This window comes from Malaclemys terrapin, chromosome 9 (genome assembly GCF_027887155.1).
Source record: "Malaclemys terrapin pileata isolate rMalTer1 chromosome 9, rMalTer1.hap1, whole genome shotgun sequence".
NCBI classification, from domain to species: domain Eukaryota; kingdom Metazoa; phylum Chordata; order Testudines; family Emydidae; genus Malaclemys; species Malaclemys terrapin.
The window spans coordinates 3277991-3290981 of record NC_071513.1 but is presented as its reverse complement, the minus strand read 5'-3'; the positions used below and the strand labels follow the sequence as shown (position 1 = coordinate 3290981).

Below are 12991 nucleotides of genomic sequence, written 5' to 3'. Positions count from 1 at the left end.
CCGAGCACCACCCAGCCCTCCCGATTTTCCCGGACATGCCCGGCTTTTGGGGATTTCCCCCCGGACGGGGATTTGAGCCCCCAAAAGCCGGACATGTCCGGGAAAATCCGGACGTATGGTAACCCTATAGGAGCCTATATAAGAAAAAGACCCAAAAATTGGGACTGTCCCTATAAAATCGCAAAAAGAAGAACAGGAGGACTTGTGGCACCTTCGAGACTAACAAATTTATTAGAGCATAAGCTTTCGTGGACTATATATGCATCCGAAGAAGTGGGCTGTAGTCCACGAAAGCTTATGCTCTAATAAATTTGTTAGTCTCGAAGGTGCCACAAGTCCTCCTGTTCTTCTTTTTGCGGATACAGACTAACACGGCTGCTACTCTGAAACCTATAAAATCGGGACATCTGGTCACCCTAATTGCGCTGCCCTAGTGTTTGGGGTCCCTGTCCCTCCCAGGCTGGGGGAGGGGCCGCTGTCATGCTATTGAGGACTCGTGGGGGGGAGGGGTGGTGTTACGGCGTTCAGGGTCCCCCCTCGGGCGGGGGGGAGGAGGAGGTGGGGGAGGGGCGGTGTCACGGCGTTCAGGGTCCCCCCTCGGGCGGGGGGGAGGAGGAGGTGGGGGAGGGGCGGTGTCACGGCGTTCAGGGTCCCCCCTCGGGCGGGGGGGAGGAGGAGGTGGGGGAGGGGCGGTGTCACGGCGTTCAGGGTCCCCCCTCGGGCGGGGGGGGAGGAGGAGGTGGGGGAGGGGCGGTGTCACAGCGTTCAGGGTCCCCCCTCGGGCGGGGGGGAGGAGGAGGTGGGGGAGGGGCGGTGTCACGGCGTTCAGGGTCCCCCCTCGGGCGGGGTGGGGGAGGGGCGGTGTCACAGCGTTCAGGGTCCCCCCTCGGGCGGGGGGGAGGAGGAGGTGGGGGAGGGGCGGTGTCACGGCGTTCAGGGTCCCCCCTCGGGCGGGGGGGAGGAGGAGGTGGGGGAGGGGCGGTGTCACGGCGTTCAGGGTCCCCCCTCGGGCGGGGGGGAGGAGGAGGTGGGGGAGGGGCGGTGTCAGGGCGTTCAGGGTCCCCCCTCGGGCGGGGGGGAGGAGGAGGTGGGGGAGGGGCGGTGTCACGGCGTTCAGGGTCCCCCCTCGGGCGGGGGGGAGGAGGAGGTGGGGGAGGGGCGGTGTCACAGCGTTCAGGGTCCCCCCTCGGGCGGGGGGGAGGAGGAGGTGGGGGAGGGGCGGTGTCACAGCGTTCAGGGTCCCCCCTCGGGCGGGGGGGAGGAGGAGGTGGGGGAGGGGCGGTGTCACAGCGTTCAGGGTCCCCCCTCGGGCGGGGGGGAGGAGGAGGTGGGGGAGGGGCGGTGTCACAGCGTTCAGGGTCCCCCCTCGGGCGGGGGGGAGGAGGAGGTGGGGGAGGGGCGGTGTCACAGCGTTCAGGGTCCCCCCTCGGGCGGGGGGGAGGAGGAGGTGGGGGAGGGGCGGTGTCACAGCGTTCAGGGTCCCCCCTCGGGCGGGGGGGGGGAGGAGGAGGTGGGGGAGGGGCGGTGTCACAGCGTTCAGGGTCCCCCCTCGGGCGGGGGGGAGGAGGAGGTGGGGGAGGGGCGGTGTCACGGCGTTCAGGGTCCCCCCTCGGGCGGGGGGGAGGAGGAGGTGGGGGAGGGGCGGTGTCACAGCGTTCAGGGTCCCCCCTCGGGCGGGGGGGAGGAGGAGGTGGGGGAGGGGCGGTGTCACGGCGTTCAGGGTCCCCCCGGCCGGGTCTCTCAGCCCGGAACCGCGGCGCCGGGGCTCCCCTGTGCGGAAGTGCGCGGGGGCGGCTGTCGCTCCGCAGCCCGCCGGTGCCGCGCTCTAACCCTTCCGGGCGGCCCCAGGCCGGGCCATGGAGTGAGGCCGGGCGCGGGCTCCTCTCCCCCCGCACCGCCGCCGCCGCCGCCGCCGGGCCCAGCCGCGGCCCGAGGCCTCCGGGCCGGGGTAGCAGCCGCGCGGGGCGATGCGCTCCCCGCGCGCCCAGTGAGCCCCCGCCCGGCCCGGCCCGGCCCGCCGGCCCCATGAGGGAGTACAAGGTGGTGGTGTTGGGCAGCGGCGGCGTGGGCAAGTCCGCCCTGACCGTGCAGTTCGTCACCGGCACCTTCATCGAGAAGTACGACCCCACCATCGAGGACTTCTACCGCAAGGAGATCGAGGTGGACTCGTCCCCCTCGGTGCTGGAGATCCTGGACACCGCCGGCACCGAGCAGTTCGCCTCCATGCGGGACCTCTACATCAAGAACGGGCAGGGCTTCATCCTGGTCTACAGCCTGGTCAACCAGCAGAGCTTCCAGGTGAGCCCCCAAAGCCCGGGCTCCCCGCCCTAGTCCGGAGCCAGGGTCCACCCCCGAATTAGGGTCCCCAGGCTACTATTGTATGTTGTCGGGTCACACCACACCACACAAGGGTTCACTGCCCAGCCCAAGTTGTAGCGCAGGGGTCGGCAACCTTTCAGCAGTGGGGTGCCCAGTCTTCATGTATTCACTCTAATCTAAGGTTTCCTGTGCCAGTCCTACATTTTAATGTTTTGAGGAGGTCTCTTTCTAGAAGTCTATAATAGGGAACTACCCTAGTGTTACAAAAACAACAAGGAGTCCGGTGTCACCTTAAAGACTAACAGATTTAGTTGGGCATCAGCTTTCGTGGGTAAAAACCTCACTTCTTCGGATGCGTAGAGTGAAAGTTACTCACGAAAGCTTATGCCCAAATAAATCTGTTAGTCTTTAAGGTGCCACCGGACTCCTTGTTGTTTTTGTAGATACAGACTAACACGGCCACCCCCTGATACTTTACACTATTGTTGTGCGTTAAGTAAATAAGGTTATTAAAATGTTTAAGAAGCTTCATTTAAAATTAAATTAAAATGTAGAGCCCCCCCCCCCCCCCCAGACCGGCAGCCAGCCCCCGGGCAGTGAGAGTGCCACTGAAAATCAGCTCACATGCCGCCTTCAGCACGCGGGCAGTAGGTTGCCTACCCCTGTTGTAGAGCATTAGCACAGCCAGGCTGGGTCAGAGCAAAGGTCCATCTAGCCCCGTATCCTGTCTGCCGACAGTGGCCAGTGCCAGGTGCCCCAGAGGGAATAAACAGGGCAAGTGATCCATCCCCTGTCGCCCATTCCCAGCTTTGGAGTATTAATATCAAAAGCACGTTAAGAGACACCTTTTTGCTGTCAGTATAGACAAGGAAAACTACCAAGCACTAGCAGGATGCTACAATACTCAGGTTGCAAAACTATTCCCATTGGACTCTGGTAAATAAAACACTTGTTTTAAGTCATCATTACAAAGAAATGTTTGTAAATCCCAAGTGTGGGGTTAGATTTGACCTGTTGTGTCCTTTTAAACACTGCTCTTTAAAAAGCAATATTTTGCTAGTTCATCTCATAAGGCCGGGTAGGTTACCTGTTTTCTGAACTGAACTTGCTACCTTATAGCTTGTGAATCTTGCTAATAAACCCTGATGTTTTCTTTCTATATATAACAAGCTGCTATCTAGTGTAAGTCTGATGCTCACACTGTGTGGGTGGTGTGTTCATGAGAACGACAGGGCACATGTGAAAATGAAATTCAACCCACAAACTTGCATTGCAAAAACTGACAAGAAGCAAAAAATCCCACAACCTGTAACTGGCCTAAACTGCCTCTGGTAATAAGCGGCTTGTATCTGTGGGAAATGACAGGACTTGGCAACAGAGATTTGAAACTTGTTTGTTGGTTTCAATTCGGTTGCTTGTGCTGGGCGTAGTCCAGCTGCTTGGCAAAACCTTTACACCCCCACTAAGGCCGAATGTTTCTGTTGAAGGCTGAACATTATCTTAGATGAGGGTACATACCTAGATAAATTGTATCCAAGTTAGGGATTTATTTTCCTTGCAAAGGAACTACAATCCTCACGCTGGGGTGTTTCTCTCCTGCCTATGGTCAGCTCTCATCTAGGAATTGGGAGGTTTTCCCGCAAGAATTGAGGCATGTAGTTAAGAAAAAAATCTAAGAGTGGATGAATATATTCCACTTCAGTTGCTTGTTTTTTTTCTTCTTTAGCACATTTAATCAAAACAGTGTGGATGTAAATCTCCCTGTGAAGTTCTATTACCAGTGGCAGATTCAAGCACTTAATTGCTTCTCTCCTAGAACCCTGCAAGAAATTGTAAACTTCTATTTACTGTAACAAGTTAAAATCTTAAATCAGAGGTGGTGGAGGAAGTGGATCTAAACTTTCAGGAGTATGGTATATAAACGTCTCTTCCTTTTTCACCTTTGGGAAGATTATAGGAGTATTGGGTTTCACAGAATATTAAAACGTATTTTTTGTATCTAAATTTGTCATTTAGGCATAACCAAGTGTGTTCACAGTGATCACTTTTAGGCATGCTACTACTATGCGGGAGAAGATAGTGAGTTAACAATTTAATTAACTTTCACAGGCAGGAGGCTGGCCACAAGGTTCCCATCTGTTTAAGTGATCACATAACATAAATGCGTAATGTAGACTTCAGTTTCTGTCATGAGTTTAAAGGCGAACTTCTCTTTTTGTAGCAAATCCTGCTGAGGACCAGAAAATTGATTCAGTTCAACACTTTTAAGTTAATTTATACAAACTCTGCCTTTATCTTAACTAGAGCTGGGCAAGAAGACTGGTCACCCAGCCCATGAAAATGTTTGAGATTTCAGTTTTTCCGGTTCTTCATCAGAATGAAACTGAGACCTTTTGAAACTTGGCACAGAAAATTTACACCCACTCTAGGGAGTTCACCTGGGATGGTGATTGCCATAACCACCAGGTTAGTCTCAGTGTGGCTGGAAATTCCTTCCTGGACCTAAAAAACCTTCTCAACAAGTTCTGGTTTTGACAGATCAGCATTTTCCAAGGGAAAACTGTTTTGTCAGTTCCTGACTGGCTCTAATCCTAACCAAAAGGTTTTCTGGGAAACGAGAGGTAATTTTACATTGCAGTAGTGCACTTTCTAAACACACAGGAACTGCCATGTTCCCTGAAGAATGTGCATTACAGATGGAGGATAAATTTCTGAATTTTAGACACACCCTCGTCTAAATCCCACGTATCCATTTAGGAATTTTTCATAAGCTATTATGTTTATTTTCAGTTGTACATAAGATCTATAGGCTTGTTACAACACTTGTTTTTATAGTGATCTATTTCCTGGAACCAGTGTTAACTTTTACAGCAATCCATTGTGATTACTGTTTTAAAATATGATTAGTACTAAAAGTGTATTAACCAGTTGGATTGTTTAATCAGGACATCAAGCCAATGAGGGACCAGATTGTCCGAGTGAAGAGATATGAAAAAGTTCCTCTAATCCTAGTGGGGAATAAAGTGGATCTGGAATCTGAGAGGGAGGTCTTATCTGCAGAAGGCAGAGCTTTGGCTCAGGAGTGGGGCTGTCCATTCATGGAAACATCGGCCAAGAGTAAAACCATGGTGGATGAACTGTTTGCTGAGATCGTCAGGCAAATGAACTATGCGTCCCTGCCTGAAAAACAAGATCAGTGTTGTACAACTTGCATCGTCCAGTGAGAAAAAATAAAGAAAAACCTCAATCATGGCCATACAGAGCAGGTGGGTTGAACACTCATAATTAATTGACGTGGTTAACTGTTGTGTTTAAATGAGCAGATGAAGCTGCCACAAGCACTCTAAAATTAGTTGGTCTAACCTTGAAATGTCTTGCAACCTTTACTGAGAGAAAGTGTGTGGCCCCAACAGCACGAGTACTTAATGTATTAAAAATAGGCACTTTTATGTGAAATAACCTCTGTATGTTACATCAGTATGCTTAACCAGGGGTTACTGCCTCTCTCTGAAATATCCTGTGTATTAATACTAGTTAGGCACTTCAACATAAAAGGTGGCCTGAATTCCTGTGCACCTATTGACAGTATTTTACGTTTAAGAATATATGTGGGAGCCTTGCATTCTAGCTGGACAAAACTGAAAAGATGGAATTGTGTGGAGGGGTTTCTCCTTGCTGGCTGGCTGCCCGCCACCTCAGAAGTGGCTGCATTTCAGCACTCAGAACATCACACTTGACTTGTCGTCACTGGGATTGTGCACTCTTCACTGTCTCAGTGCCCCAGGAGAGAGAATTCCAATTTGCAGGGCTGTCTCTTCCGAATGGAGGCAGAGCTCTGCCTCTTTCAGACCTCTGCTAGTCTGTGGGAGCAGAGGTGCTTGAAACTCCTCCCTGCCCCAGTGACTTTGTGCATAGGTGTGGTTGGAAGAGTGCAGTGAGTTCAATGGGGCCTTTACCTTTCTGCTTCTCCCCACCCCCTTCCTCCCATTTCCCCCTCTGCAGGGGTAAAAACTCTCTTGCAAGACTATGGTTGGTCTTGGTGACCATAGTCTCCCTCTCTAGCACTGCTGCCTGTATATAGAGGCAGGCAACAGTGTTATAAGGAGTACCTCTGCTTTCCTCATGGCAGCCGTAACTCAGCAAACTTGTAGGAAAGGGGTGAGGACATAATCCCTGTGAAAGTTGGCTTAGCCAAAGAGTCTCTTTTGTAGGAGAATGACTGGTGAGGAAGAATAGGATAATATTGTACTTGAAGTTGTGAGTTGTCTGACCACCTCAACATCAAGAGTATGGGCACAGGGAATTCTCCATTAATATCCATTACATCAGTGGTTCTTAACCTGGGGGCATGCACCCCCTGCGGGTGCGAGACGTGCCAGTTTTTTTAGAAGGCAAATCATTGAAAACACAAACTAAGCACAGGCACATAAGTACAACTACGTTGTTTCATCAAACCTATGTATTTATTAACATTATACATTTTTTAACAATTACTGTAGTATACGAACTAAAATATATCTAGGTTTAAGGGGTGCGAGAACATATTTTTTAGGTTTAAGGGGTGCAAGAGCATATTTTGAGAACCAAAGGGGTGCACGCTGCAGTAAAGGTTAAGAACCACTGCATTACATGTATAAAGCACGTTGTGAGTGTGTAATGTGATGTCTGTCTTAGATACCTATGTAGTCCCCACTACTTAGTATCACGATCTTTAATGTATTTCTATCCTCACAACACTCCTGTGAGGTGGGGAAGTTTCACTGACCCCGTTCCACAGATGAGCAACTGAGGCACTGAGAGACTGAATTGCTCACAGTTACGTGGGAAGCTTGGTGGAGCAGAAAACTGAACCCAGGTGCCAGGTTAGTACCCTGAGCACGGGACTGATAGAGCAGAACTGAATAGAGATTCTACAGAATGCTGCCTTTGATTTTGACTCAAAATGCTGCTGGGTTAGTCTCATTTTGAGTAAAACAAACCAGATGGTTCAACTAGTCTTGTGACTACTTCCCATATGAGTTCCAGGCAATGAACCTTCAGCTATAGTGGTCAGTATGACGTTATTGGCTTTACTTTGCATGCCTTTGGCATATTCTGGTGTGGCAAGTCAGAAGTGCATGTCACATCAGAACATGCCAATGGCCCATCTAGGCCAGCACAGATGATTCAGGGGATTGTTCATGAAACTTCATAGTGGATGCTTAGAGAATCTTCCTAATCTCATCAATCAGTTGTTGGCTTATCTCCTAAAACATCAGGATCTCTTGTTTTAACAGAACCCACAAAACCGTAGCTAATGAGAACATGCACAGTATTCGCTATATAGATGTCTTCCTTTGAATCCTACTAAGTTCTTGACCTCAATACCTAGAGGCAATGAATTCTGATGGCTAATCTTGCTCCATTTCATTTCTTATCTCTAAACATTCCCAATGTTCAATCCCTCTCCTTATATGGAAACTTTTCTGTGCCTCTTAATTCTTTGCATCCTCCATTTCCAGATTCCTTCTAAATTCTACCATCTCTCTCTCCTGAGGTAGGGTGACCAGATCTAAACACTGTATTGAAGGTGACTCTGTACTATTGACTTCTATAATACCATTATAATATTTTCGATTGCAGGAGTTCTCATGCTTTTTTCAGTCTGAACCACCTCTCCTCTTGATCTTGTCTGTTTGCAATTACAATATTTCTCAAGAAGCTATTGGTATTCCTTGCAAAGGGGCAGGTGATAATTGCCCCACACAAGCAATCTCTCCAGCTCTGGCAAAGCAAAGTTCTCTTCTTTCCCTATTCTCCCATTGTCTTTTTAATATCCATAGACCCTTCATGTCCCATCCAATCCTCCCTTTGCTTTGGTTCCTTCTTCCCCCTCCCCTACCATCTCCATTCATGGGCTCTTCTTAGGCTCCGTGGTCTGACCTGTTGCTCAAGCTCTTGGATCCTTTCTGCATTCCTGGCTCCCACCACCTGGCCCTTGTCTCCTGGTTCCTATGGTCCAGTATCTCCTTGGCCTAATGACAAGCTTGGGTACCAGATTTCCATCCAGTATGTTGTAATGGAGGATGGCAGCTGACAGCTTCCTCTGTCAATTGTGTCTCATCCTAGGGATAATTGCTTTTGGATCTTCGATGGGCAGAAGCAGGTGGTAGCTACTCTTATAAAACTTCAACCTTTCGTAGCAGCTTCTTTCTTCTGGCACAGGGGTGTGTCTCACAGTTTGGGAACCACTGTTCTACTCTACTCTTTGTCCCAGCATCCTGTTTCTTTTTTTGTTGGTCTTTACTGCGCACTGAGCTGGTCAGTGACACCCACCTCTCTTTCCAGAACAACTAGTCAGTTTAGAACCCAGAAGTATGTATGTTTTGTTCAGATGATTCCTTCCAGTATGTACTGCCTTGCATTAGTTGACACTGAATCTCATCTCTCCTGCTGTCTGCTCACCTCTTCAGGCTTTTCTGGTGAGCACAAGACCATGGACCTCACTGTGTTAGTTCCCTCTGAAGTTGAAAGTCTTTAATCTTGACTAAACTAACATGTCACTTGGAAATTTTACGATTCTGTTGTTCCTCTCCCTCTTCCTGGTGTGGATTCTCTGAGTATCCCACTGCCGGTCTTTTATCATGATGAAAATTGATCACTTATCCATATTACTTGTTTTCTGCCTTAGTCAGTTTCCATGACAGAATTTACTTCTTCACTCTGTGACTTCTTGGTTTTCTTAGTAGACGACGTTTCTCACGAGAGGGTAAGTCCAGTGCTGTTCTTCAAACGTCAGCAAAGGAGCAGATAATTCTAGTAAAAAGGAGACCCAGGACTTTCCTTCACAGAAGCCATTCTGGTTCGTCCTTTCAGATCATGTTCTTCTCAAACAGTTTCTTGAATTATTGTTTCAACCTGTTCATATGGCACCGAAGGTGACATTTACTGGTCTCCAGTTTCCTAATATTCCATTGCTAGTATTCCATACTATCTTTTGCACCCCTCCCCCCGTCCTCTAATTTTGTAGCAGATGTTAATGAAATTCCTTCAAGTTTTTTAGATGAATATCTAGTTTTGATGTGCTGCCACTTAATTTATCAACTTGTAGCTCTTGCTCTTTTGATTCCTCAATCTGACAGTCCATCTTTTCTCTGAAACTTCCTCCAAATATGTAACAAATTTATTCCACTGCCAAAGATACTGAATGTTATCTGCATAACCTGAGTGTATTCTGAATTTGCACAGTACTTTATGGTGAGTGATCTCAGCAGTAACTCTTGATCAGTCATCTGCCCCTCCTCATGCCTGGATAACTTGACGCTGATAGGAGCTATATGCATACCTAGGTGTGAGGGGAAAACATCTCATTGGAGTTTATTCGCAAGTGTACACATTTGTTCTACTCTAGAAAAGTAGTCCTCTGGCCTATGCAGCTTTGTAAAACTGTCAGACTCCCCCAACCTGCTTTTCCCATGCAGATCTTAGAACATATTAATGGTTATACTTGCTCATTAAATTCTTGTCCAAATCCCTGACTGGCACTTTATAAATACTATCTCGGGGCTGATTATTCACTCTGGAGCCCTGTCTACGCTAGGGCCACTTTCTAAAAATGTGCCACTCTGGCCATCACCAGTTCAGCTCTGCCAGCATCAGGAGCTCTATTGTAAATGATCTGTTATTGACATTCTTAATGTGTCCTGTACTCCTGCTCAGAGCTAGTCTAACAGACCCCCTGTTAGCAGTCAGCTGGCCGCTGCCAGCCCTTTTATCAGTAGGGTTCTCAGTATTGCTAAGAGTGGTGGAGCAGCACCATTGTTAGCAACAGTAGGGAAACATCTTGAAAACTTCTCTAACGAAGATGGGTTCTGGGTGTACAGCACTTGTCTGATAAACCAAGCTTTCACTTTCTTTAGTCCCTGGGGGACTAAACACTTAGCTCCAAAAGAGCTCTGCTCTGAAGGTTGGTCACTTAAGTTTTCTTGCAACCTGAGCTGTGAAAGCTTTGAGCAGAGCTCTTAGTTGTCCAGTATCACTTACCCATTGTAGAACTATATGTGATGTGATCTCTGATATGTTTTCTTTTTTTACAACTGTCAATTGAATTGATAAAGAGGAAACTTGAAAGGTCATGACACCCTATAGAGAAACATCATTCAAAACAGGAAACATTTTTCCATGTTGAAAATTCCCTGAAAACTTCAAATAGTGTTTTCCTGTTGTGTTATACAACAAATTATGCTCCTACATGTTTCCTGGATCCCTCAGTCTCTGTAACTATGACTGTATTTTAAAGATTTTTTTTCTGATACACAAAAATAGAATTCTTGAATTGTAGGACTGGGAGGGACTTCGAGAAGTCATCTAGTCCAGTCCCCTGCACTCATGGCAGGACTAAGTATTATCTAGACCAGTGGTTCTCAAACTTTTGTACTGGTGACCTCTTTCACATAGCAAGCCTCTGAGTGTGACCCCCTCTTATAAATTAAAAACATGTTTTTATATATTTAACACCATTATAAATGCTAGAGGCAAAGCAGGGTTGGGGTGGAGGCTGACAGCTCGCAACCCCCATGTAATAACCTCACAACCCCCTGAGGGATCCCGACCCCCAGTTTGAGAACCCCTGATCTAGACCATCCCTGACAGGTGTTTGTCTAAAATACAGGTCGTCAAGGGAATTGGTAGCTGCGTCTCTTGCATTGACAAAATTATTAAACTTGTTTGTACATGTGACTCAGAATAGCTACACATGCAATCCTGCCTACCAAGAAACAGCCTAATCGTGATGGTTTAAGAGGTTTTTTAGTATTGATCAGATCCTATTATTGAAAATCAGATTGGTTCGACTTCCTGGTTTATGGAAAATCTAACATCACCATCCGTGCTATGATACTGTAAGGCCCTTTCTACTGGGGAAATGAACAAGCTAGTGTTTTCTGTCTGGCAGTGTTTACTCCTGTGGGAATTCTGCGCCAAAAAAATAAAAATTCTGTGCACAATATTTCAAAGTTCTGCATATTCTGTTTTGTCAAAATAACACAATATAATCACGCCAGTTTCAATTATTTTGGTAATTTATTTCAAAATACCTGTCAGCAAGTATATCTGTAAAAATTCAGACCAAAAAAAAAAAAAATCTGGAAATTTTTTGTTTTACGAATCAATTCCTTACTAGGCATATTAATACAGAACTTTGAGTAATTCAGTTGAACTACAATACAGAAACGTATTTCCCACACCCCTCAGAAGCAGTGCAAAGGCTTGGGGGAGTCAGTGGTAACGGAGGAGCTGAGGGAGAGGGAAGGAGCCTTGGAGTGATCCTGGAGGATTGTTTGGTGTGGGTGGGAGAAGTATGGAACAGTTTCTTTTGGGGAAGGAGAGGGATAGTTAGGAAGGTGGGGAGCCTCCCCTTTGCTGGCCCTGGCTGACCCCAAACCCCTCACATTCAGTCAGGCACCTGTGACCCTGGAGCCCCCCACCTATTCAGCCCCTGGCTTAATGCTGTCACCCCACTAGCTCCTGAGCCCATGCCCCAGTCTGTCCCCCCACCACTACCCCTTCTGAACCCCAGTCTGTGACCACCCCCCAGCAGTCCTGTGTGCCCCACTCTGCCTCCTCACTGTTGGCGGCTAGCTTTTACTGCTGGTCAGCCGCTGTTCTGACACCACAGTGGCCTCTGGTGGGCAAAAGGTGGAACTGCAACACTTCCTCCGCAAAATGTGTTTTCTGCGGGGGGGAATTCTGCACCAAACATGAATTTTGCATGTGCGCAGAGGCACAGAATTTTCTCAGGAGTAAGCATTTACCTAGAACACAACTGCTTCATATTATTTTGGTATGTTTTGGGTTGAATCCAGTGTATGTCACCAATGTAGAGAATAATTCAAATTCTTCAGTTATTCCTTTAGATCTTCATAAGGTGCTACATAAATGCACTGTATAGAAACCTAGGTAATGCCTGCTAGCCTGCCTTCCATTATCAATAAAGCTCATTTGAAAAAAATAGGAACTCTTTTTTCACCAAAGCTTCTGTGGAAGAATGGGTCCTTTTGGTCAAAATGTTAGCAAATTTCCACCAACTTTTCGTTAACATATTAACTAAATCTAACTTGATTTAAACATGTGTAAATCTGAATATGGCTTTTATTCACTACTTTATTTGGTCTAAATTGCAGATAAAACTCAGAGGAAACTTGCACAGATGCTGCTTTGGAGAACTCTTTCAGCCCAGGTTGCAGAGCTGAGCCTTGGTAAACCTGTCTCTATTACAGCACATCTAAGTGCATAAGGTCAGTGGCCTTCAAGATCCACGGACCTTAAACAGGAATGCTTAGCATGTTTACCATAAGTTAAATCTGTTCTTTTCTTCCTTTTCTAGCTTTCTAAGTTCATATTAATGGCTAATATGCAAGAATTCATTTTTAATATTTTAATTGATTTCTTTAATCAATTTCTGAACTTGTATTTATTAAATACTTAAACTCAGTATTACCTACTCAATGCCTTTTTAAAAAGATTTAATGGAGAATAAATTGAGCCTTAAACAAATGGTTACTTCTGTATATTACCTCGCATCAGTGCTTAATTCTATTTGCAAAGTTTTCTCCTACAATGTAGTTGGTCAATACTTTAAGACTTTATGTTTACGTGTGACAGTGTCATGAAAAGATACTGAAGACACCTCTTA

General features: G+C 47.1%; 1 protein-coding gene across 1 annotated transcript; it reads left to right on the top strand.

Annotated features, from left to right (window-relative positions):
- Positions 1 to 1968: 1968 nt before the first annotated feature.
- On the top strand, positions 1969 to 5585 carry RAP2C (RAP2C, member of RAS oncogene family). The gene is made up of 2 exons (XM_054039515.1): positions 1969 to 2298; positions 5265 to 5585. Exons 1-2 carry the CDS (start codon positions 2026 to 2028, stop codon positions 5541 to 5543), a joined length of 552 nt encoding a protein of 183 aa, XP_053895490.1. The 5' UTR covers positions 1969 to 2025; the 3' UTR covers positions 5544 to 5585.
- The last annotated feature ends 7406 nt before the right edge of the window (positions 5586 to 12991 follow it).